This window comes from Gracilinanus agilis, chromosome 6 (assembly GCF_016433145.1).
Source record: "Gracilinanus agilis isolate LMUSP501 chromosome 6, AgileGrace, whole genome shotgun sequence".
NCBI classification, from domain to species: Eukaryota; Metazoa; Chordata; class Mammalia; order Didelphimorphia; family Didelphidae; genus Gracilinanus; species Gracilinanus agilis.
The window spans coordinates 133117110-133143725 of NC_058135.1; the positions used below are offsets into that span (position 1 = coordinate 133117110).

The 26616-nt window shown below is 38.6% G+C and overlaps 1 protein-coding gene across 1 annotated transcript in view; it reads left to right on the plus strand.

Moving 5' to 3' along the window:
* Positions 1 to 26616, plus strand: part of MGAT4D (MGAT4 family member D) — a 142716-nt gene that overhangs the window by 74362 nt on the left and 41738 nt on the right. The window contains exon 7 of the mRNA XM_044681705.1: positions 23479 to 23590. Coding sequence (XP_044537640.1) covers positions 23479 to 23590 — 112 coding nt within the window. The remainder of the gene's footprint in view (positions 1 to 23478; positions 23591 to 26616) is intronic.

Consider the following 26616-nt stretch of genomic DNA (forward strand, 5'->3'; position numbering starts at 1 on the left):
TGATTTATTCTTTAACCAACCAATTTTGGAGAATCATATTATTTGATTTCCAATTAATTTTTGATTTGCTTCTCCATGTACCCTTACTAATTATTATTTTATTGCATTATGATCTGGAAAAGTTGCATTTATTATTTCTGCTTTTTTGCATTTGTTTGCAATGTTTTTATGCCTTAGTGTATGGTCAGTCTTTGTGAATGTACTATGTGCTGCTGAAAAGAAAATATAGTCCTTTTTGTTCATATTTATTTTTCTCCATATATCTATTAACTCTAATTTTTCTAAAATTTCATTCACATTTCTTACCTCTTATTTATTTTTTGGTTTGATTTATCTAGATTTGATAGAGGAAGGTTCAGGTCTCCCACTAGTATAGTTTTACTATCTACTCCCTCTTTAAGCTCTAACAGTTTCTGCTTTAAAAATCTGGATGCTATACCATGTGGTTGAGTACTGCTATTTCTTCATTATCTATATTGCCTTTTATCAGGGTGTAATTACCTTCCCTATCTCTTTTAATCAGAACTATTTTTACTTTGGTTTTGTCAGATATCACGATTGCGACTCCTGCCTCATGTGTGTTTCTTGTAGACAACATATGGTAGGATTTGGGTTTCTAATCCACTTTGCTATTTGCTTCTGTTTTATGGGCGAGTTCATCCCATTCACAATCAGAGTTATGATTACCACCTATGTATTTCCCATCATTTTGATTTTCTCTCCTAGACCCTTCTTCTTGCACTATTTACTTCTACACCAGTGTTTTGCTTTTAATCAGTCCTCCTAATCTCCACCCTTATTTTACTTCCCTTCCCACCGCCTCCCTTCTTATTCCCCTCTTATTTTTCTTAAGGGTCTATTAAGTTCCCTCCCACTCTCTCTTTCCCTCCATTTTGGTACTCCCCACCCCTTGGTTTTCCCCTCTCAATTTCCCTGTAGGATAAGATAGAATTCGATACACCAGTGGATCTAGATTAGTGATGGGCAACCTTTTGAGCTTGGTATGTCAAAATTTGCCAAAAAAACTGAGCATAACTTGGGTGGTATGTCACTTCGAGAAAAAAAACACCATAATTTCATGATATTTATAGTTTAAATAACAAAAATGTATAATTGTAATATATAACTGCATTTAATAAACCAAAATAGGTAAATTAATATAAGTAGAATTGTCATCTATAGTGTACAGAGTGTCTGCACTACACTACAGCATATGTTTCATCCTTGTCATACAGCCCCATACTTCTCTGTTTGATGCTACATGTCATCGAAAATGACTACACATGTCAGTACTGACATATGTGTCAAAGGTTTGCCATCCTTGATCTAGATGCTATTCCCTCTCAGAACTGATTCCACTGAGAGTAAGGTTTAAGTATTAGCTTTTAGCACGCTCTTCCTCTCCTTCTTATAATAGTATGCTTCCCCCTCCCTCCCATTCACCTCTTTATGTGGTATAATTTATCCTATTTTTTCTTCTTCCTTCAAGTTTCTCTTGATGCCATCTTCTATTCCTCCCCCTTTTTTACAGATCATCTTAAACCACTTAGTACTCCAACTTCTACCTATGAATAATTCTTCTAACTACTATGATAGTGAAAACAGTTTTTGAGAGTTACAGATATCATTTTTCCATATAGGAATATAAACAGTTTGACCTTACTGCAGCCCTTACATTGTTTTCCCCTCTTTCTTGTTTACCTTTTCATGTTTCTTTTGTGCTTGCTATTTGGACATCAAATTTTTCCATTTAGTTTTGGTCTTTTTTTTACAAATACTTGGAAATCTTCTATTTTGTTAAATGGTGTTATATTGAATCTCTGGGAGCTTGAAGTTCACCTTTGATTGACAGATAAGTCAGTTGGATAGAATGTTCCCAGAGAGGCATGCAGGACTCAGGAGAGAGGGCAGTTGAGAACCCTGGCAGAGGTTCTGGGTTTTTTTTACCTGTCCTGAGGCTAGAGATGGGTGTGGATCCTGGTCTTGGAGAGAGAGAGTTGCAAACACTACTCTGCAAAGCTCTTCCTGTGCTTCTCATACCATTATCAACTTTGTACTTGACCACCATCTCTGTTCTACTGCCCTAGATATTAGGCGTTTCATCATCTAGCTATCTAGGCTTCCTAGGGCCCGGGAGGGATCCAGGAAGTGGGCAGGAGACGAAGAAGAGGGTGGAAAGGGTGGTTATATCTCAACTGTTAAGGCTTAAGATCTGAAGAAGAAGAAGCTAAAGATTTCCCAGCAGTTTACCTACTCTGGTTTAGCCCTGGCCAGGCTGGACCAGAGGGAAGCTATCATTTGATTCTTCATTGCCAACAGTTAGAGTTTCATTAGTAGCAATTTAAGTACGGTCTCCTAATACCTCAATCCTTTACCCTTATCCTTCTTATCAAATATATATAAAGTTTAAAGTACCTTCCTAAATTGGTTTCAAAAGCTTATTTTGGGAAGGGAGCCAACGTAGTCAGATTACAATGTTATCCCAGCTGAAGAGCCCAATTTAATAATATCAATTAACCCCAGGTGGGTCCTGAAGGGATAAACCACTTTGACCTGAAGGATCCTGCCTGGGCAACTGTTATAAAGGAGAAGTACCATCTTATCATCTCTCTGTACTTCAACTTACTATACATCAAATAGAGTTAGTGACCTCCTTTAAATATAACAATGGCCATACAATGCCCTGAAAATACATAGTCAGTTTTGATGGGTAAGTGATCCTTGGTTGTAGACCCAGTTCTCCTGCCTTTCTGAGTAGCATATTCCAAGCCTTGCAGTACTTTAGCTGCCAGATCCAGTGTAATCCCGCCTGGGGCTCTTTGATATCTGAAATGTCTCTTTCTGACTTCTTGCAATATTTTCTCCTTGGCTTGGAAGCTCTTGAATTTGGCAATTACATTTCTTGGGGTTCTCTTTTGAGGATTTAATGTAGAGGGTGATCTATGGACTCTTTCAATGTCTATTTTGCCCTCTTATTCAAGAAAATCAGGGAAATTGTTTTGGATCATTTCTCATAATATGATTTCAAGTCTTTGCTTTTTTTCTAGGTTTTCAAGTAGACTAATGATTCTCAAATTGTCTCCCCTGGACATGTTTTCCAGGTCGATCATCTTCTCAATGAGATATTTCATATTTACTTCTATTTTTTCATTCTTTTGACTTTGCTTTATTAATTCTTGCTGTCTTGTGAGATCATTAGCTTCTACTTGCCCAATTCTAGTCTTTAAAGTCTGGTTTTCAGGTATGATCTTTTGATTTTCCTTTTCAGTTTGGTCTTACGTGCTTTTCATGGCATTCTGGTCTCTAATTTGCTTGTTATTTCATGTGATTTCTGTGCTTCTTTTTCCAAGTGACACTTTTCCAAGAGATTCTGTCCTTTAAACTGTTATTTTCCTTTTTAATTACTTGCATTTCTTTCTCCCACTTTTCTTCCCATTGTTCCTCCATCTTTCTTTCTTTTTTTTTTAAACCCTTACCTTCTGTCTTGGAGTCAATACTGTGTATTGGCTCCAAGGCAGAAGAGTGGTAAGGGTAGGCAATGGGGGTCAAGTGACTTGCCCAGGGTCACACAGCTGAGAAGTGTCTGAGGCCAGATTTGAACCTAGGACCTCCTGTTTCTAGGCCTGGCTCTCAAACCACTGAGCTACTCAGCTGCCCCCTCCTCCATCTTCCTTACGTGGTTCTTAAGCTCCAATTTGGGTTCCTCAGGAGCTTGTGACCAATTTCCATTTTTTTTAATGTTTGGAAGTGTTTGCTTGTTTGTCAGTCTTTGCTGTCACCTCTGTACTCTGCTTCTTTTCTCTATAGAAGTTATCCAATGTCAGAGGCTTTCTCTGTTGTATCTTACTTTTTTTGGTACTTTTGGATTATAGCTCTTGGTTGTTGGTGGCCATTGCTGTGTTAGTTTTATCTTCACTTTTGAGCCAGAAGTCTGAGGGAGGAGGGCAGGTAGTGAGCTACAAAGTGGTTTTTGCCCTGAGGCTATTTTTCACGTTTCTGCTGCATCTACTGTGGGCAGCCCATCTCTGCGCTATCTCTACTCCCACCCTTCACAGGTCCCAAATCTTGCTGCCAAGGCTTTGTACTGTCCTCAGGGGTAAGACTATTGTGCCCTCAGCCAGCTCCCAAGAATTTAGAGATTTCCCTGGCCTTCTCTCTAACTCTGGCATGGTAGTTAGAGGGATGGGGGGGGGGCGATCATCTCATGCTTTGGTAGGTGTAATTTTATCTCTTTATAGCGTGGAAATGCCCAAACCCTGCCTACCTTCAAGTCTGCACCCCTTGGCAGTGCCCCTTTCTTCATCTGATTTTGATTTTTGTCCTTTTGAGACACTTTGTTGTGATTGGTAGTAGGAATAGTTGTGAAGTTCTTTTTACACTACAGCCATCTTCCTCCTTCTCTGTCTAGGGCTGTATGAGCTACAATACCATAATATCTTCATATTATGGCTTAGCTTGTTATTCAACTCTACTCAAGCCCCCAGGCAGTCAATCAGAAAGCATTTATTAAGAACTCTAGGAAATGTTTCCAGGTGGGTAGGAAGAAGCTACCATAAAAGTAGGGACCTAACCCCAGTGCTTTTTGCTTTTACAATTTTTCCTTAAATCCATTTACATTTAGCTCTCCTTTCATCCTCAACTAATTGTGCTTTTCCAAAGCTGAAAACATCTTTGAGAGAGACTCAATTTCAGTTAAGTGCTTTCTCTGAATGCACAGGGGAACCAGAATGAAAGTGTGAAATGTAACAGCCATTTTTAGGACCCTCTTTTGAAATTTGTCATCAGTTCAGTCTTATTAGGATAAGCTGTTATTTTAGCCCATGATTTATGCATAACTCTGTCATGGATTGAATAAATGTGTTCTTATTTGCTGCAATTACTCATTTCATTTGATAAAAGAGGATACCAATAAGAATGATCCCTAACTCAGCTCAATTAGCTCAAGAGAAGATTTTAAGCTTCTCAGGACAGATATTCAAATAAGCATGTATCAAAAGTAATTGAGCAAATTGGTAATAGACAGATATATAAAATATTAAGGATCAGAAAATCCAGGGTTAATTAGGTGAAAATTGAGTGTGGAGGAGGGTTTTTTCCTATGTCATTCACACAAAATGAAAGGGAAATATTTTAAAAAATTAGTCTTTTTCTTAGCTCTTTAAAGGAAATGAGTCTAAATGAAGCATCGCTCAGTTATTTAAATATTTTAGAATATACATATACTTCACACACATTATGTGTTTAGTACTGTATTAAACCCTAGGAATATAAAGAAACGGAAAATCATTTTCTCTGCTCTTAGGGAGCTAATATTCTACTTAGGAAATGGGGAAGGAGGGGAAAATAAGTAAATCAATAAATATAAGTAAACACAGTGTTAATGGAAGATAGTCTCAGAAGGAAAGCACTAGCATTGAGGAGGACCAGGAAAGGCCTCCTGCAAAAGATAGCATTTTGCCTGACTTTTGAAGTAAACCAGGGGAGCCTTGAGTTGGGAGACAAGGAGGGAGAAGAGTCCCAACTCCGGAGGCAGCCTGTGAAAAAGCATAGACTAGATGAATGTAGTGTTGCATATGAGGAGAGATTAGATTTCTTGGTCAAGTTCACAGGCAAGAAAGCATAACTAGAAGTTAAACCTATGTTTATCCCACACTGTATCTTCAAATGTGCTGCTATCTCTTTCTTTGACAGGTTAGGTCTACCTTCACACAGTGAACTGAAAGGTGAAAACATGAAAGTCTTAATATGTATGAAAATGTCAGTCTCTCAGATGATACCTTCTGTAATGTGGGGAGGGTGGAGAAGGGCTGGGACACTTGTGGATAGCATTTATTATGTAGATATGAAGAAAATAAGCTAAACATATAAGAGATTTGCATTTCATTCATGCACAATCTTTTTCTTTCTATATAGAAATGTTTGGTTTGGTTTTGTAAAATTTGGAATTAAAAAAATAATTTAAAAAAATTTTAAGAAAGAAAAGTTAGGTCTAGGGGCAAAACCATGCAGCAATGAGGGCTTTTCCCTTACTTCTGTGGTACCTCCTTACCCTGAGAGGAAAGAGAGCTATGGCCAGAAAGTAGGAATCTTCTACACTAATAGAAGTTTTTACCTTCCCAACATCCCACCACCCCACTGGAGTTTGGGAAGAAATTGTGGCTGCAGCTGAGGGAGTTGTCTTAGTTCCCAAACAGACCTACTGCCCTATAATCCTGAAGTCCTGTTTTGCTTCTGCATTTCCAGACTTTGGGCTCTGTCCCATTCCCTTGTAGTACCAATGAAGTACACTGGGAAAAGCAAAGCTAAAAGGAAATGATACATCACTAGTGGAGAAAATAGTCAGTAATGGAAAAAAATTTTGCAGAATAATTTTTCTGACCTGAATGATATGATTTTTACTGGTCTCCATTCTGCTCAAAATCTCACCTGTGTCCTAGTACCAGCCTGTCAACTGTACTTCACATTCATATTGGTTTATAGAATCAGTTCATACCGGTTTATAATAATAAGTCATAATAATAGTTAGCAATTACATCACACTTGCAAAACATTTTATAAGAATTTCTTCATTTTGTACTCACAAACATAGAAGGTAGGTATTAACCATTTTACAGATAAGGAAACTGCAAAGAGAGGGTAAATGACTTGCCTAGAGTCACACAGTTAGTGTCTGCAGCTAAATTTGAACTCAGGTCTGCCTGACTCTAGGCTCAATATTCTAGCTGATTGAATCACGGAACCATTAGTTGAAGAATTTTTCTGATCATGGCTTACAGCAAAATCACACAAAAGTACTTACAAGGCTTTTTTTTTTATAAAGTCAGTTACAACTTTATTTACTTTTTTTAACCCTTAACTTCTGTGTATTGGTTCCTTGGTGGAAGAGTGGTAAGGGTGGGCAATGGGGGTCAAGTGACTTGCCCAGGGTCACACAGCTGGGAAGTGTCTGAGGCCGGATTTGAACCTAGGACCTCCCAGCTCTAGGCTTGGCTCTCTATCCACTGAGCTACCCAGCTGCCCCCCGCTTACAAGGCTTTTTTGATGTTATATGGCTTAATGGACCATCAAAACATCAAAAAAATTTTTTTCCTCTAAAGATGTGAACTTATATGTTTGAATCTCAGTTAATGTGGCAAGTTTACATTGGTACTTAATGACCTTGCTAATATCATACTGTAGAATTTGTCCAATATGCAAAATACTACAAGTAAAAATCCAATTAAAACAAATACCATTGCAAAGGATTCTATACACATATATAGAATAAGTGTAGTGCAAAAGGGTGCATATTAGCCCTGCAAAGCCTAACTGTAGAGTTTCTGACAGTTGAAAAGGGTTTGGAATCCTGAGGTTAGACAGTTGACCCTGGGGACTCTATTCTTTGGACTGAAAACCTGGCCTATATTATGCAGTTTTCTCTTAAAATTTGTTAGCTTAACTATTTCCTTTGGATCTCCCTAACCTCCCTATTCCCAATCATCATTTTCCCTTTCCTGAATTCCTGTGAATTTTGAAAGGAGGGTGGATCTGTGTGGTAGCTTTCAAACTTGATAGATTTAATTTCCTCGTAGTCAAATAGGGCTTACCCTTGTTACAAATTATCTTTGAATCATTGTATCCAACTTTCCTAACCCTTTAGGCTACAAAAAAAAAAAAAAAAAAAAAAAAAAAAAACCTCTCTGGGCTGAGTTAAGGCAAGTCCTTCTCAGTCTCACATTCCTGTCTCCCTCCCCCACCTGAAGCTTTCTCTAGGCGGCTGTTAGAGTTACCTTGTATCCCTCCATCCCTTCCAATCAACCCTAAAACTCAACAAACCCTGTTTGTCACTTAATCAAACCTTTGGCTAGTTCATTAGTTGATTGATAAAGAGAGGGAGAAGGGGAGAAAGGAATAATATTGTCTCTGGGTCGTGAAGGGAATTGGAGGTGTCCATTTTGGAGGAAGTACAATCTCAATACTTCCTCTGAACTCTTCCTTTGTGAACCTGAGAAACTGACTAGAAAGTCCTCTAAGTCAGTTTCAAGCCATTCTTGGCTGGCCCCAACCTTTGTCTGTAGAAGTGCCCTTCCTACTTGAAGGGTTCAGCCTGTTTCCCTTCAGTGTCTCTGTCTCAAACCTGAGTCCCAGTCTGTGTCCCCTGACTACAGCAGCCTGCCCAGAATACCTCATCCTCTTCCTTGCAATTCTTTATACCTCTGTGTTTATATTCCCTAAACTCAGTCATTCCCTTAATTTTCCTACCACCTCAATTTATCATTTACTGCCTTAGGGATCCACAAACCCTATCCACAGAACCTCATCCCCTATTCACACTACCTTTAGTCCCTTACCTGCCTTATCCCCTATTTCAACCTTACCTCTGGCTTAATTTCCCTATTACCTCTAGCCTATTCCCTTATTACAACCACTTTGCCACCCTACAAGATTAATCCCCTTATAACATGAGCTGTTTTGATATTTTAGTGGATGACTTACAATTAATTGTTTTCTTAAAAAATAATCATTCCACCAAGAAATCTCATCTAAGTTCTTTTTTAGAAACCATCCTTTAGCCCAACTCTTTCGTTATGCAAAATATGACTTGCCTAAGGTCATGTAGAAGATATAGTGTCAGGAAAGGGACCAGAACCTAAGGCTTTTAAATTTTTCACCCAATGCTGGGTGGGGATCTGGAGTGAAATAGCCCTGTACCTGGATTTGAGAAAAAGAGAAGGGAATAAAGATTTATATAAAGCCTATTATATTCCAGGCATTGTGCTAAGTGCTCATACTACAAATATTATTTCATTACCTCATTTGACACATTTGGAGGTGGCTCCGTGGAGAAAACTCGAAGCATGACTCACTTGTCAAGGAAACCAGTTGGGCCAGAAAAGGAATGATAGCCTTGCAACCCCTTTTTGGTAAACTTCACCATGTTTTTTAACTCAAAATGATTTAATAGTAGCCTTAATTGTTAGATTTTAAGATTTGACCAAGACTTTTGGAACACCCTACATAAGTACATAATGACTGAAGATGCAGTGCTATTACTAATGCATTTTTATAGGTATTTCCATATAGCACAACCTCTGCTGGATGATCCAATGATGCAGTGTATTAGGTAGCAAAAAACTAATTGGTAAGCTTTCACTAATATACATAAGTATTATGACAACTGCTGAATTGAAATGTACTAAATAATAAGCCACCTAAAATAATGTGAAAGAGGAAAAGCTAAGTAAAAACTAAAAATACTATGAAGAAAAGGTAGTCCTTTTCCTTTTCCATAACCCAGGGATAGTATTCCCACCAATAATGGGATGATTGACTGAAGTTGTGAGATTATTTTATCATTTTTATTGCACCGCTTACCTGAACAAGACTGATTATTCTCCAAAAATAGGGCACCAATTTGAATTTCCACTAATTTTTAAATTTTTGTGGAAAAAAGGAGATATTTTAGAGCAAGATTCTTTAAACTGTGGTCCCTGTACTCTTAAAGGGTCTTTGGAATATATTTTAAGCTCTTCACTGGGGAAAAATATTACATCTTCATTTTCATTAACTGGCTGAAATTTTCTGGCTGAAAATAATTATTTCCTTGATTTATGAAATTAAAAAATAAAAAACCCACTCTTGTGGGTTCATACGCTTAAACAGACTGGCAGAGGGGTCTGTGACACAAAATAGGTTAAGAATTCCTGTTCTAGAGCTGAGACCAAGATGGCAGACTGGGTGGGGTAACTAGAAGCAGTATGGAGCACGAGCAGCCAGAAGGATAAAAGGAATGCTGACACCTAGGCCTTAGTTGTGTATAATGGCCAAGGATTACAGATTGCCATAAGGGAGTTGGATGGGCAAGGAAGGTGAATTTTAGTTTCTTTATAAATTTTCTCTAGACTTGGCCTCCATTGAGGATGTCTAGCTCTCGGATTTTGAGACTTGTCATATTCTAGAAAAGAACTAGCTGTTCTTTTGGTCTCCTTAATCTTAAAAAATTTTTTTTATTTTATTTACCCTATCTACCCTGCAAAAGGGTAGATAGATGGTACAGTGAATAGAACACCAAGCTTGGAGTCAGGAAGATCTGAGTTCAATTTGATCTCAGATATTTACTGTGTGATCCTGAGTATGTCACTTAGCCTCTATTTGCCCCAGTTTCTCATCTGCAAAATGAGAACACATGGGAGAAGGAAATGGCAAACCACTGAGCCATCTAGCTTTCCCATTATATTTAATTTTAATACTCTGCCACTTGTGATATTCCATCATTCATACCAAGAGAGTGCTTTTGGGAGAATACAACTATTCAAAAAATGGGACTCTCTAAGTACTTTAGTATTATTGAGGGCACTGTGCAATTTCTTAAAAGCAACCTGGCTTGGAACCCTGGGTCTCTAGACCCAGGGAATATCAATGAATAGTTGGAATGGATTAATGTCAGCATGGAAGGTAGGGTCATAGTGATGTGCTATGGGATCCTATTCTGTTTGACATTATTACTAGGAAAAAAATCCCTGCTCTTAAAAAAATTTTTTTTTGACCTTCCATTTTAGAAAGGATATTTGTTCCAAGACAAGGCAATAGGAGTTAAGTGACTTGCCCAAGGTCACATAGCTAGGAAGTGTCTGAGACCAGATTTGAACCCAGGATCTCCCATCTCTAAGCGTGGCTGTCAAACCACTAACCTAGCAGCCCCAGAAAAATCGCTGCACTTAGGGAGCTGGCATTCTCATGGGAGAGACAATAGGTGTGTGGGACCACATGTGTGTGCACATGCATATATAGACAGGACATGTGCAGAGCAGATTACATTGTAATCTTAGATAAGAGGGAACTTGCTGTTGATAGAATCAAGAAAGGTTTCCTGTAGAAGGTGCTTTTGGGGAGCATCTGAGTGACTCAATGTATGGAGAGCCAGGCCTAGAGACAAGAGGTCCTGGGTTCAAATCTGGTCTTGGACACTTCCTAGCTGTGTGACCTTGGGCAAGTCCCTTAACCCCCATTGCCTAGCTCTTCTGCTTTGAAACCAACACATAGTATTAATTCTAAGACAGAAGGTAAGGGTTTTAAAAAATTATATTAAAAATAATTTTAAAAGGTGTTCTTGAAGTAAACTAGGGACTCTTAAGAGGTGAAGGTAAAGAGGGAGAACAGTCCAAGAATGGGGTGGAAAGTCAGAGCCAGGAGATGGAGTTGAGTAGAATTATGTACATTGGATGATCAAATCCAAAGCCCCCAGCAAGAAAACTTGACAGTCTAATCCAATCTGCTCCAAGAAGTGAAAGCACATGCTATTTTATCCTCTTACTTGCTGTGTCTTAATCTGATAGGACAGGTGCAGAAGATCAGCAGAAATCTAAGTAGGCCAGGACAGTTCACTTAGCTAAGAATTGTCCATTAACTACAGGGCCTTGAACATGTACCTTTTTCTTTTACTTTGGGGGGGGGGGTTACTTTATTCACTAGGCCAAAGTTTAGTCCATTAAATCATGTTGTTTTCTTATGTCTAGAAACATAATCCTAAAAAGTGAGTTTTTTATAGTCTGGCTGGCCCTAATCTATCATCACCAATCTTTCCCATATACTGCTGTCTGTTCATCTTTCTAAAAAGAACTTGAACTCATTTAGATCCCCTGACCAGGGAAAAGCTTTTATAGGATTTGTTTGGGTTTTTTGGTTTCCATGGGAAGTCGTCCACCGACTCCACGAAGATTCCTGGTGGGTTGGACACTCAGAAACGGGAACCAAGGACTGAGTGAACATGGGTAGCAGGTTAAAAACTAGTAGAAAGAGAACATAAGGTGAGAATAAAGACACGCAGACATAGAAAGTTTTGGCATAAGGTAGACAGACTCTGAGGCTCTGATGGTTAAGAGCTTCTTTGTCAAATGTCCTGTAGCTACTTTTATTGGTATATGGGGGGAAGGGGAGAGCCAAGTGGTCTGATACATATGTAATCATCAGGAGATACAAACTGTTGTAATCTAAAACATTAGATAGAGCTAACTTCTAGATCAGGAATCCATATGGCCTAAGGTCTTGATACAAATGCTTGTTTTGGGAAAAATAAGGAGCCTGAGATAAACTGACCAGTCTTGCAGAGTGTAGCCTTAGGGGAAGGGCTAGGAATTTGGCTAGGTTGAGGATTAATTCAACTCAAGGTTACAGAACTCAATCATAAGCAATACAAGAGTCATTTTTGAGCACTCTTAAAATAATATCCAGATTAATGTGTACCTGGATTGCTACACCCTGTAGCCCACTTTTCATGAGTGAGATTAGGAGCAAATTGCTTTCAAGCAATTTGAACTGCTCTCATCCTTGCTCTTGGGTCCTTCTACTAACAAAGGAAAATAATAGTAAACCGAGCATGCAAATTTAGCTCACCAACCCCTGGGTAGCATTATATATGCTTCCCTAGCTTGACTCATTGACTGCTTTTTCCTGATTTCATTTCAAAGATCCCTTGTTAGAAAAATTTGCCATCAGTCTGTTCTTTCCTCTCCAACTGAGTCTTATTGTTAGACAGGACTAACATTACATTTCATATCCATAAAACATTAGCACCCTCTAAATTATAGCAGCTCCACTTCTGTCAGTTTATATAAGTTCATAAGCCAGTTTCAAATTCATTCAGTCTAATCCAAAACCAAAATTATTAAGAATGCTGACAACCAAGGGCAGTAGGAAGGACTTTCCATAGTAAGTGACACATGGGCTAAGACTTGAAGGAAGCTAGAGATTCTAAGGGCAGCTACGTGGTGCAGTGGATAGAATGCTAGCAAAAAGAGGATCCCTCTTACTGTGTTCAAATTTGACTTTAGCTACCAGCTGTGTGGCCCTGGACTAAAGTCTTTTTTAAAAAAATAAATTTAATTAATTTAGAAGATTTTTTTCCCACTTAACTCTTTTTGCCTCAGTTTCCTTATCTGTATAAGGATCTGGAGAAGGCAATGGCAAGCCACTCCAGTATCTTTGCCAAGAAAACTCAAATGGAGTCACAAAAAGTTGGACACAACTGAAAAACCACTGAACAACAAAGATTGTAAGAGCCAGAGAAGAGGGAGTGCCTTCTAGGCATGGCCTTAGTGAATACTATCTTCAAATTTCTACATATCCGGGAAGTATATCACTTCTTACCGTATGGTAGGATGGCCACAAAGTTCTTTTTTTTTCCTTTTTTTTTTAAACCCTTAACTTCTGTGTAATTGGCTCCATGGTGAAAGAGTGGTAAGGGTGGGCAATGGGGGTCAAGTGACTTGCCCAGGGTCACACAGCTGGGAAGTGTCTGAGGCCGGATTTGAACCTAGGACCTCCCGTCTCTAGGCCTGACTCTCAATCCACTGAGCTACCCAGCTGGCCACAAAGTTCTGACCACAGTATCTTTGTAGAAGCTGCCAGTCTCTGATTGCAATTGGCTAGCACCCAAGGAGAATGAATGGTTGGGGGTCAATTGCACTACATCTCTCAGTCCCAAGCCAATTGGGATGACCAAGTTAAAGTTGCTCTGGTAGGTTCTCACTTTTGAGACCTCTGCCACAATGGATGGCACCATTGGCAATGACAGAGAGCCCTCTGCTGGATGATTGACGTGTGTTTGGAATTCTTCAGAATGTTTCAGGACCCGCCACATTAGGTGAAAAGTTCCATAGATAGGTTCAGGACCTGAGACAGGGGCAGAATCCAGTTAGGAACTTTTCCAGCGTGTTCCAGTTATTGAGTCAGCATATAACTTGCAAGGAAAAAAGTCTAATGGATTAACTTATCCAAGGATTTCCCCCATGCAACTTAGATTGAACTCATAGTTGGGGGACCAGCCTCCTGACTGCCCAGATTGAATAGTCTCATTATTGAGGACCAGCTTTGGATCTCCCCCAAAGAAATGCCATATAGCCAGCTCTACAACCCCCTGTCTGTCTGTCTGTCTGTCTGTCTATCTATCTATCTATCTATCTATCTATCTATCTATCTATCTAGTCTATCCCAGGCTCCTCCTCCTCCAACTTTGCTTCCTTTTTCTGTAGCTACTAGATGGTGAGGGAGATATCATTTATCTTGCCCCTACCCTGCTGCACGCCTGTCAAGTACTTCATTGTTCCATAATCCTGGGTAAGATCTTAAGAGCAAACACTCTTCTAGGGTCCTTGTAGCAAGGGGATACATACTCTGTTTGCTCTTTCCTTTCTAATTGGATGACATGACAATGTCCATGACTTTAGTCTCCCCCACCCCATCATCCCTTGGTCCAGGCAGGTCAGCTTTCATTTCCAAATAGTCATGACCTGTCCCTGCCTCTGGGATCCCTAAGCTAGGCTGAAGTCCCTTGTGGAGAGGAATGTGACTGAGGAATGCCCATTTCAGAGCAGTATACTAGGTGCTGCTGAAGCAATGAATGCATAACTATGGGGGCTTAAGGAGACATAAAAGGATAGGTAAAGGCTTCTTGTCCCAATATGTCACCACGTGACCTCCTAACCTCAGTGTCTTCTTTTTCAAACGTTCCTCACCAGTGGACCCTCCAGTAGGAAGAGATTCATCCTTAGAAATTACTTGGTTTTTAATTTAAATTTTTTTCCTCAATTACATGTAATAAATTTCTCCATAAATTTTCCAGTTATATGATCAAACTTGTCTCCCTCCCTTTCCTTCCCCTTCCGGAGCTGGCAAGTGATTTGGTCTGGGTTGTATATATATATATATATATATATATATATATATATATATATATATATATATGACTTGGACAATACTTGGACCAGGAACTAAAGAACCTCTTTGAGAGAAAACAGAGTCCTCCCTAGCCCCTCCATAGCTATGCTTTCATCCTTTCCAAGTACGTGGAACACAGTAGGTACTTTGTAAGTGTTTGTTGTCTGATGATGTCTTCCAGGATTAGAATGCTGGATTTAGAACCAAGAAAACCTAAGTTCAAATTCTTCTAATAGTACTTTCTTTGTGGGAGCTACAAAGGGACTATATTTTTTTTTCAGTGGAAAGAAAAAAAAAAGACTTGTTAAGAACTTGAACTACCCAAACATGGAAATGGGTTGCCTTGGAACATGGTATTTTCCCTGGTCCCACAACTAGGGTAGGGGTGAAATTCTCAGGTGGAAGCTAGGATGACTATTATGGATATTAAAAAGGGTCAAGTATCATTGACTAGAGCAATAGTGCCAAACTCAAATAAAAAGGAAACTGGTCAGGCCTCACACTTAGAAAGCTACACAATAACATTATCTGTATTTTATTGTATTTTTATTAATTTTGTCACATGGTTTCACAATCACTTTTTAGTCTGAGTTCTGGCTGAACAAGGGTGTGTCGGCCATGTGTTTGATGCTTCCAGACTAGGGAGCCTGGCAGGCTCCTTACAACTGTTAGATTCAATTTAGCCAGTCAACACAATTTTGTTAAGTTTCTGACATTTGTATAGGCAATTCTGCATGAAGTAAGTTGATTGGTGCCATTTTTCCACCATCATGCTCACATCTTGTGTCTCTGTCACATTTTGGTAATGCTTACAATATTTCACACTTGTTCATTATTAGTAGTCGTATAGCTGTTACGATGATCTGTGATCAGTGATCTTTATGCTATGCAAATGTTTGGAGGTAGCATGAACCTAGGCCATATAAGACAGCAAACTTAATCCATAAATGTTGTGTGTGTTCTGACTGCTCCACCTACCAGCTGTTCTTGACTCTCTCCCTTTTCCTCTCCTTTTTCTTCCTTTTCTTTCTATTTGCTGAGACAAAATAATATTGAATTTGGGCCAGTTAATAACCCTGTAGTGGCCTCTTAGGTGTTTGAGTAAATACAAGCCAATCAATGTGGCAAATTTTGTTGTTGTCTTATTTTAAGAAATGGTCACAGCCACCCCAGCATTCAACAATCACCACCCTACTCAGTCAGCAGCCATGAACATCAAGATGAGACCTTCCACCAACAAAAAGATTACAACTCCCTAAAGGCTCAGATGATGGTTAGCATTTCTTAGCAATAGCATATTTTTTAATTAAGGAACGTACACTGGGTTTTTTGGATGTAATACTATTGCACGCTTAATAGATTACAATACAGTATAAAATAGCTTTTATATTGACTCATAAAGCAAAACATTGCTTTATTGCAGTGGTCTGGAGTCACCTTTTCTGCACATGTCAAGGGTATTACTATTGTCCTAGAATAGGGGTCGGCAACCTTTTTAGCCATGAGAGCCATAAACGCCACATTTTTTAAAATGTAATTTTGTGAGAGCCATACAGTGCTCACAGTGCCGCTCTTGTAACAGCGCCTGAAAAAAAATTGACTTTATGGCTCCTGCAGAAAGAGCCATATCTGGCCCTCAAAAGAGCCAGATATGGCTCAAGAGCCATACGTTGCCGACCCCTGGCTCTAGTCTATAAATCCATATTTGAGAGGCAGGATGCTTCAAATGGGCTCTTCATTAATTACCATTGACGAAGTAGTCCATTTTACTACTGATTGAGGATTTCAACAGTTCCATTACTTTGTTCTCTCCATTCTTTTCTGTTGTTATAATTTGTTAGTTTTCACTATGCATTCTATCTTCATTCTATTTCATCCTTCATTAGCAGAGTCATGTTAGGTCAATGAGAATTTATTAAGGGGACAGCTAGGTGGACACTTCCTAGCTGTGTGACCCTGGGTAAGTCACTTAGCTCCCATTGCCTAGCCCTTACCACTGTTAAGCCTTAGAAGAAGGAACGTAAGGATTTAACAAAACCCAAGAATTTATTGACAGAATGTTTGTCACACGTTAAGGGAAAAACCATAGAATACTGTTTTTAAGTACGTAAAAAATGAAATATATATGATTACAAAAGAAGACAATTATATTGAAATTAAATATGTAATGGTTTTCCCATCCAGTTTCTCTGACCCCCAGGAATCTAGCCATGGGCTTCTCAGAAGGAGATGTTTATGGATAAATTATTCTAAGAGAGAGATCCCTAGGATTCAGCAGGCTGCTAACAGGGTCCATAATATAAGAAAGGGTGAACAGCTTGTATTCTAGATCACTTTATCAACTTCAAGTGGTTTCTAGTGCAGGCTCAGGAATAGAATGTGTCCCAACTAGCTAAGGAGACTGAACCTGTGATTTCACTGTGATTTCCCTGGTGCCATAAACTTCTGGTAAGGAATTTCCTCAATCAATGCAATTATAACTTCTCTATAATTTATAGGCTAAGATTTGCCTAGGGAGCCCCATCACTTGGTAGAAATGCAACAAGAGCCCAGGCTTTCCTGGCTTCTGAGGAGCTCTCTATCCTGTAGGTCATGTTGAATACTAAGCAGATACTGTGGGCAAGTCACTGTCCCTTAACATGTGGCAATCATTCTCAGGGGAAAGGGAGTGTTTGTGAACCCCAGGTTCAGAACCCCTGATCTAGAATGTGTTTCTTTGTATCATAGCCTTTGAGGATCCAGAACCACCTCTACGTTCTAGTAAGTCATTAAAAGTTGTGTTACAAGATCAAGAGCCCTAGAATTAGAAGAATGGGCTCAAATGTGACTTCTGATGCTCACTACTTGGGTGACATTGAAGAAATCTCTTCATTTCCATAGACTCCTTTTCCTTATCTATAAAATGAAAAGGGGATGCAGACTAGATGGCCTTTGAGCTCCCTCCAAGCTTTCTGGATAATATACAGTCAGGACTTTAGTGACTCTGTGTCATTACTGACTGAAATAATAGAATAAACAGTGAAGCTGTTTAAACACTTGAGAATTCTTTTTTATTTTTTAAACCCTTAACTTCTGTGTATTGGCTCCTAGACAGAAGAGTGGGTAAGGGTAGGCAATGGGGGTCAAGTGACTTGCCCAGGGTCACACAGCTAGAAAGTGTCTGAGGCCAGATTTGAAACTAGGACCTCCCGTCTCTAGGCCTGTCTCTCAATCCACTGAGCTACCCAGCTGCTCCCGACACTTGAGAATTCTTAAAAGAAATGGGAATCACACAGCATCACTTTCAGTGATTGCAAAGAACTGGAGGTTGCCTATCCAATTGAAGGATGACCAAAATGTGGAATAGGATTGCCTGTGCCATTAGAAATGGAAAATACTATGAATTTATAGAAGCGGTAGAAGATATATTAATTAATATGAAGTGAGAGAAATAGAACCAAGAAATATCATCTAAAATACCTATTAAAAAAAAAACTCTAAGGGGCAGCTGGATAGCTTAGTGGAGTGAGAACCAGGCCTAGAGAAGGGAGGTCCTAGGTTCAAATCTGGCCTCAGACACTTCCCAGCTGTGTGACCCTGGGCAAGTCACTTGACCCCCATTGCCTAGCCCTTACCACTCTTCTGCCTTGGAGCTGATACACAGTATTGACTCCAAGATGAAAGGTAAGAGTTTTTAAAAAATTAATTAATTAAAATAAATTTTTTAAAACTCTCTATACTGGGTAAATGCAATTACCAAGTTTGGTTAGGAAGAAGAGGTGAGAAAACATGACCTTCCTCTTCCCCTCTTGTATATCTATAAAGTAGACATAAGGTAACATTAGAGGGAATCAGATACAACAAATGCAATATGACCAATTGTTTGGATTGCAGAAGATTCTTATTCACACGTGACATAGAGATGAAGAATGTGGAGTATTATGTATACTTAGACATGGTTGAATGTATTGGTTGGGTTTTCTGAATTTTTTTCTTTCCACATTTTTTGCTATATGTATGGGTTCCCAGGGCAGAGGAAGTCTCATTTGGAAATAATCAAGTATATCTGCAAAAATAAGATAAAAAAATAAAAACAGCAAAATTGGACTTAGTTATGTCCATAACATAATCCACTTACATAAGTGAATATAGGGGGCAGCTAGGTCATTCATTGGATTGAAAGCGAGGTCTAGAGATGGGAAATCCTGGATTTCAATCTGGTTTCAGATACTTCCTAGCTGTGTGACCCTGGGCAAGTCACTTAACCTTCATTGACTAACCTTTACCACTCTACTGTCTTGGAACCAATACATAGTATTGATTCTAAGATGGAATGTAAGGATTTTTTTTAATTTATTTTTATTTTAAACCCTTAACTTCTGTGTATTGACTTATAGGTAGAAGACTGGTAAGGGTAGGCAATGGGGGTCAAGTGACTTGCCCAGGGTCACACAGCTAGGAAGTGTCTGAGGCCGGATTTGAACCTAGGACCTCCCATCTCTAGGCCTGGCTCTCAATCCACTGAGCTACCCAGCTGCCCCCTGTAAGGATTTTTTAAAAGTAAGTGAATACCAAGATAATCTGGCTTGATTTTTATTTGTCTAAGCACAGGTATTTTGTGGAAGAAGAAAATTCAACGTTCAACAGCTATTTATTAAGCTCTATGTGCCAATTCTAATGCAAGGAACTGGGGAAACAAAGGAAAAAGCAAAAGAGTCTTTGTCTTCGAGGAGCTTACATTCTTTTTTTTAAACCTTTACCTTCTGTCTTAGAATCAATACTATGTATTGGTTCTATGGTAGAAGAGTGGTAAGGGCTAGGCAATGGAGGTTAAGTGACTTGCTCAGGGTCACACAGCTATGAAGTATCTGAGACTAGACTTGAACTCAGGACCTCTCATCCCTGGGCTTGCCCCTTAATCCATTGAGTCACCCAGTTGCCCCCAGGAGCTTACATTTTTAGTGGGGACAACATGCATAGAATTAGGATATATAGATAATGATGTTATTTGTTGCACAGTCACATCTTACTGTTTGTGACCCCATGGACTGTCCATGAGACTTTCTTGGCTTCCTTCCAATGCTAAGATCTTGCTGGAAGCCCCCTGAAGGCAGAGACCATCCTTCCCTCAAAGGGCTTTGATGAAGTACATTGGAACTAGTACGCATCGAGTCAATATTTTTGACATGGGGTTAGCCAAAAATATTTATTTGTTTATGAAATTCAGAGTTAAAAAAACAAACCAATCCAGGTTTGAATTCTACCTCTGCCACTTTCTACATGTTGTAAGCTTGGTTGGGCAAATCCTATTCAAAACGCTGGTTTTTCAAAATGAGATGTTATAAATAGCCTGTGCCAGATATAAGCAAATTGTATTAATTGACTTCTATAGAATACTAAAGGCCGACAATGTTTGTCTTAGAGACTATTAGTATGTCATTGAACTGAACCATGAAGTATGGTGCTAGGTTCACAATGGGCTTGTTAGAGCTTTAAAAAAGTGGACCCACAAAAAGAAATTTGTGAGCTAACACTTTCCTTTTCCTCCAAACACCTCCAAATAAATGTTTGGACTAATAGGTTGCAAGTATGGGAACATTATACTTCTAACATAAATATTGAGTCACAAGTTAAATGTTACTCAGAAATTAAGGAAACAAGGGCAGCTGGGGGGCTCAGTGGATTGAGAGCCAGCCCAAGAGATGGGAGGTCCTGGGTTCAAATCTGACCTCAAACACTTCCTAACTATGTGACCCTGGGCAAGTCACTTAACCCCCATTGCCTAGCCCTTAACCCTCTTCAGCCTTAGAACTGATGCACAGTATTGATTTTAAGATAGACAAGGGTTTTAAAAAAAGAAAAGAAATTACAGAAACAACATTTTATAAATGAAAGTATTCTCCAGGGAAAAAAAGGAAATGGCTGTCCTTTGAAAAATTTTTCTAGAGCTTTTTTCTCCCTTTAAAACCAAATGCTTGCTCAGCAGAGTTGAGAATAAATGAGGAAATGGTTACCAGCTGTGAGCTGGAAGGAAGATCAGTACTTTTGCTCACTGGCTCTCAGTTGTGAAATTTTTTGTATCTGAACACAGTCCTGCCAGTCGTTATTCCTGGTTGTACTGAGTGGACAAATAGATTTTCCCTTTCTGGAGAAGGCTGCTGTTTCTTCATCTGTAAGATGTTAGAAAAAACAAATCACAAAAAAACCATCGACTCACCTATAGACTATTGTGAGGTTCTATACATAATACTTTTTCACCATTACTACCACTCAGCTTTGGCTTTCACCTTCATATTGTTCTCCCAGTTGTTACACTTTTGCTGCTGTCCTTGGTAGCTGCATTCTGAGCTCCATTGCTCTTCAGAGCACACTATTTAATTCCCTCTTGTATTTTCTAGTGGGTGGGTGTAGAATAGTCTTGTGTTATTAGAATTTCCTTTCCTTTCCATTTTTCCTGGTCACTTGAAAAATGTGTTGTTTATGAATTGACTTGTTAAATTTAATCACTATGTTTTGCCATTTGCATCCTTTTGTGTTGTGTTGTGTTTTGTTTTCTGGAGGTAATCTTTGAATGCTTTCACTTGCTATTTCTTTTTCTGTGTTTGTGAGTTCTGGGCAGTTCTCTTGTATTATTTCTTGCATTATGGTATTCAGTTTTTTTGCCTTATGTTCTTCTGGAAGACCTATTATCCTCGGGTTGTCACTTCACATATAGACATTGAGATCAATATTTTGCTTGAATGAAGGACACATTTTCTTTTAGTGTTCTTTTCTTCTAGATTATCCTTCTATTCTTATATTTATATTCCTAATCAGTTTTCCTGCCTTCTCTTTTATTTCTTTGGTGAGACTTGCCATTGCAGATTCAATTTTTTTTATTATGCAAGCCATAAAGTTTGTACTCATACATTTTATTTCTCTTTAAAACCACTTAGGAACACCATGTTGTGGTTCCATGATTTCCTAAAGTTCCAGTATCCTCTGTCTCATTAGGCATGGAGTCATTTTCCTTTGTTTTACAGTATTTATATGTGCCTGGACTTGTTGATAAGATCTGGACTCCATATTTTCTTCTCCTGACAATGTTATCTCTATCAGTTGTTTGCTTAATGTTTTCTAGTTTTCATCTTCCTAAGGTCTTTAGTAATTACAATCTTTCCCCCTATTACTCACTTTCTGATACTCTACCTCTTATGTGATTTCCCTGTTGGGATTTCAAAGTGTCCCAGCCTCCTCCCAAACCGTGCAATTCACAATGGCCCAGCCAAGGTCTCTGCCTCAGTGGGGACATAAGTAGCACTGGCTATATCTTTTAGACTTAGTGGAATGACAAATGACTCCATATAGTCTCCTATTGTCCTATCTCATTCTGTTTCTTTCTTAGTTACCTGGTCTGAGAATTCATAGTGCTGCCTAGCTGGTGCTATTATAGCTGGGGTTGTTTTCTGTCAATTAATGTTTGGATCTCTGAGGCTTTAGGAGGAGGAGGAATGGGGGTAGGAAGTGGGATTGAGCTCTGTGTAAAGGTCAGACATATATCCTGCCCCATCCCCTGTGTTTCTACACTCTCTTGCAGAGATGTTTTTTAGCAAAGAGCACTGGTGGGATTCTGGCTATTCCCCAGGATTCTGGAAAATTTCTACAGTTTGGAGCTTGAATCTCCATAACAGTGAAAGAAATAGGAATGAGTTGCATTTTTTTTTTCGTAAGTCCATGGGTTGAGTTGGCTAGTGCAGCCTTGTGAGTGGTAAAATGAGAGAGGGAGTACTGATTGAGCTTGTTGGCATTAATTCTTAGAGGATTATTTTATTTTTATTTTTAATTTATTTTTAATTTTTATTTCGGGGGATCTTAGAGTCTTGTTCCATGGAGGAAGCAAATGTTGCTTTGTTATGGTGCATAATTCATTTTTTGGTGAAGTTTGAGAAGTTGTGAAGATGAGAGACAGTATCCAGTCCTCCATCTTATTGGTCACATAACTGATCCAATTTAACATACATGTGATATTATACATAGATTTAGAGTTGGAAGCAATACTAGAGATCAAAATTCCTCATTTTATAGTTGGAGAAACTAAGATTCAGAAAAGTTAAGTGATTTCCCTAGGGCCTCAGTATAAGTGTCTGAGGCAAGATTTGGAGATATTTCTTCCTAAGTTCAAATCTAATGCATTATCTAGTATAACATGTCGTTGTTGCATTTTCTACCCTTTGTGAGTTCACTCTGCCTCTGTACCAGTTAGTAGAGTTGCTTCTCTGCCCTAGAAGCTTCAGTCATGGAAATCCAAACACTGACTTGGTGTTTTATGAGGTTTGTCCTAGATGCAAAAACAGTGAAATTACCCAGTTCAGTTCCATTACCCCTTTACCTAGATAAAAAATATCTAGCATATTGAACCTTGGACATGTGGTCATATCTAGCATAAATAATATCAGGATGCTTCATCAGTGTACTTTTATGCATGGTACTCCATTGCAAGAAATATAAGGATGAGAATGAAAATAAGTAAGGAAAAAATCTTTCCTGGAAGGATAGCAAAACAAAACAATGATCCAAAAAAGAAAGAGAGAGGGAGAGAGAGATAACAATTTAATTTGTCCTCTCTCACTATCAGAAAATAAATTCAAAGTCCCTTAGGTCAGGGAAAGTAAAACTAATAACATTCTTTCATCAGATTATATCTCTTCTTGGTCCTGTGAAAGCAGGTGATTACATTTCAGACTTAAAGCTCATTTTATTTATTTATCAAAAGTCACGAAGGACTAATGCCATTTGGGTTCTGCTTTTCTTTTAATTTTTTTCCAGCTAGAAGATGATATTGTAGTCAAGCCAAAGTACTTTATGGCAATGAAGGATTTTGCAGTTGCACAAACTTCTGATTGGCTTGTACTTGAATTCTCAAAGCTTGGTTTTATTGGTAAGTAATTTCTCTATTTTGTTTGAACCAATATTCTGTTGGGTTTTTTTAATAGCTATTAATCTTGAGAGTTCTTAAAAATTTAAGGAGGGACTTAGTATTAAACAATAGTGGTATAACATGAAATAGTTTCTATAAGAGAAACTATTTTAACTGAATCATCTGATATTGGTATTCTAAATAATTCTAATATACCTAGAATTTTTTATGAATAAACCAAACATATGCCATGTCAAAAGAGATTTAATTTGGTCTAATTCATTCATAGATCTACAAAATAATAATGATATTTTTAGGCAAGTATATTCCTGAAAATGTCAATGGAAAAAATTCCTTCTAATATACCCTATTTTCCAGCTAGCTTCGTCTACAATAATAAAATAAGAGCCAATATTTTTAGAGTGCCTTAAGTTGTTACTTTATATTATTTCCTTTTGTCTTCCCAACCACCCTTCAAGGTAGACATTATATTTATATCCATTTTACAGATGAGGAAACTGAAGCTTCTCAACATAAAGTCCTGTCAACTTTATCACCTAGCTGTGAAACATTTAAAATCATAATAAACAATGGCTCAATTTAGTTATATTACAGAAGAGGAGAGGGGTCAAAGGAAAGGACTATTCAAAAGAGCTGGGAAATAACATGACAGGAATATCTGAATTCAGATTCTTACTTCTGACACAGATTAGCTATATGACTGTGAATAAGACACTTAACTTTTTGGTGTGCTCTTAGGCAAATCTCAAAAATTCCTAAGTTTGGAGGGGCAGCTGGGTAGCTCAGTGGATTGAGAGCCAGGCCTAGAGACAGGAGGTCCTAGGTTCAAATCCGGCCTCAGACACTTCCCAGCTGTGTGACCCTGGGCAAGTCACTTGACCCCCATTGCCTACCCTTACCAATCTTCCACCTATAAGTCAATACACAGAAGTTAAGGGTTTAAAAATAAAAAAAAATTCCTAAGTTTGGGTTTTTTTAAAGTTTTTTGCATTTATTTTCTTAAATTTTGAATTCGAAATTCTCTCCCTCCCTCTAACCCCTTTACCTATTAAGAAGACTAACAATATGATACTCATTGTATATATGAAATCATGCAAAACATATTTCTCTATTACCTGTGCTGGGTTTTTTTTTCAGATTTAAATATACAATTTTTTTAGAAAAATTTTCCATGGTTACATATTATTGTTTTTACTTTCCCCTTCGCCCCCGTTCGCCCCCCCCATCCAAAGTGCATTTCCACTGGTTTTAACATGTGTGATCAATCAAGATTTATTTACATATTATTGATAGTTGCATTGGTGTGGTTGTTTAGTGTCTACATCCCCAATCATGTCCGCATCAACCCATGTGTTCAAGCAGTTGTTTTTCTTCTGTGTTTCCACTCCTGCAGTTCTTCCTCTGAATGTGGGTAGCGTTCTTTTCCATAAATGCCTCAGAATTGTCCTGGGTCATTGCATTGCTGCCAGTACAGAAGTCCATTACATTCTATTTTACCACAGTGTATCAGTCTCTGTGTACAATGTTCTTCTGGCTCTGCTCCTTTCGCTCTGCATCAATTCCTGGAGGTCATTCCAGTTCACATGGAATTCCTCCAGTTTGTTATTCCTTTGAGCACAATAGTATTCCATCACCACCATATACCACAATTTGTTCAGCCATTCCCCAATTGAAGGGCATACCCTTGTTTTCCAGTTTTTTTGCCACCACAAAAAGCACAGCTATAAATATTTTTGTACAAGTCTGTTTATCTATGATCTCTTTGGGGTACAAACTCTGTGCTGGGTTTTTTTTTAAGCAAGAAAAGGAAAAATTTTGCTTCAATATGCATTGAGAATTCATTACTTCTTTCTCTTGGAGTGGATAGCATTAAAAAAAAGCCTTACTTTGTGTTTTTGTAACAACTTTTAAGAAAGAAAGGCAAATGCTAGGCCAACAGAGTTAAGTGACTTGAGGGGACACAGAGCCAGGAAATGTTTGAGGCCAGATTCAAACCCAGTTTCATTTGACTCCAGGCTTGGAGCTCTAGCTATTATGCTACCCCCTAGATAATATTTTTTATCATGGATCTGTTGGAATTGCCATGGATCATTGTGTTGATCAGAGTAGCTACATTTTTCACTGTTGGCCATAATGACAGCATTGCTAATACCATGTATGATGTTCTGTTGGTTCTGCTGACTTTGCATTAGTTCATATATGTCTTCTCAGGTTTTTCCAAAACCATCTTGCTCATCATTTCTCACAATGGTATCCCATCACAATCATATGCCACAATTTTTACTGCCATTCCACAATTAATGGATATCTCCTTAGTTTCCAATTCTTTGCCACCACAAACGAGCTGCTATAATTTTATACAAATAGGTCCTTTTGCTTTTTTCTCCTTGATCTCCCAGAGACTCCTAAATTATAGAGAAGCCATGAAACTATAATTCATAGAGGAAATTTCTTTGATCAGTGAAATCTGTCACTTTCCATATATATTTTATCCTCATAGAAGAATACAAGCTTCTTGAGTATAGAGACTTGTTTGCCTCCCTTTATATTCTCAGTATCTCCTGAGTAATAATTGCTTCATAAATAATTCATAAATATTGGGTTGAAATGAATTGAATGTAATTCCCAAACTTATGGGGGTTATCCCTGAGTGGGAAAGAATAATGAAAACCTGGAGAAGAGACAATGTTCTGATTTTTTAAAAAAGAGTGTGGGGGGGTTCCGGGTTAAGATGGCGGCAGAGTAAGAAGCAGCTCTTAACCTCTCCTGACCGAAACATACAAAACTCCTCAAGGGGACATAAAAACAAGTCCAGACGAACGGAGGAACCCCACAACAGGGCACAGCGTGGAAGGTACGTGGAATCGAGACATTTCCAGGCTATAAAGGGCTCTCACTCAATCGCGGGCTGAGCAACCACCCCACCCCCACCCCCTCCACACTCATCTATAGCTCCGAACCCAGCTAAAAAGAAATAGGGCAAGTTTGGGGCACCCATCGAGTCATCAGCAGCTCCGGGACCTGTT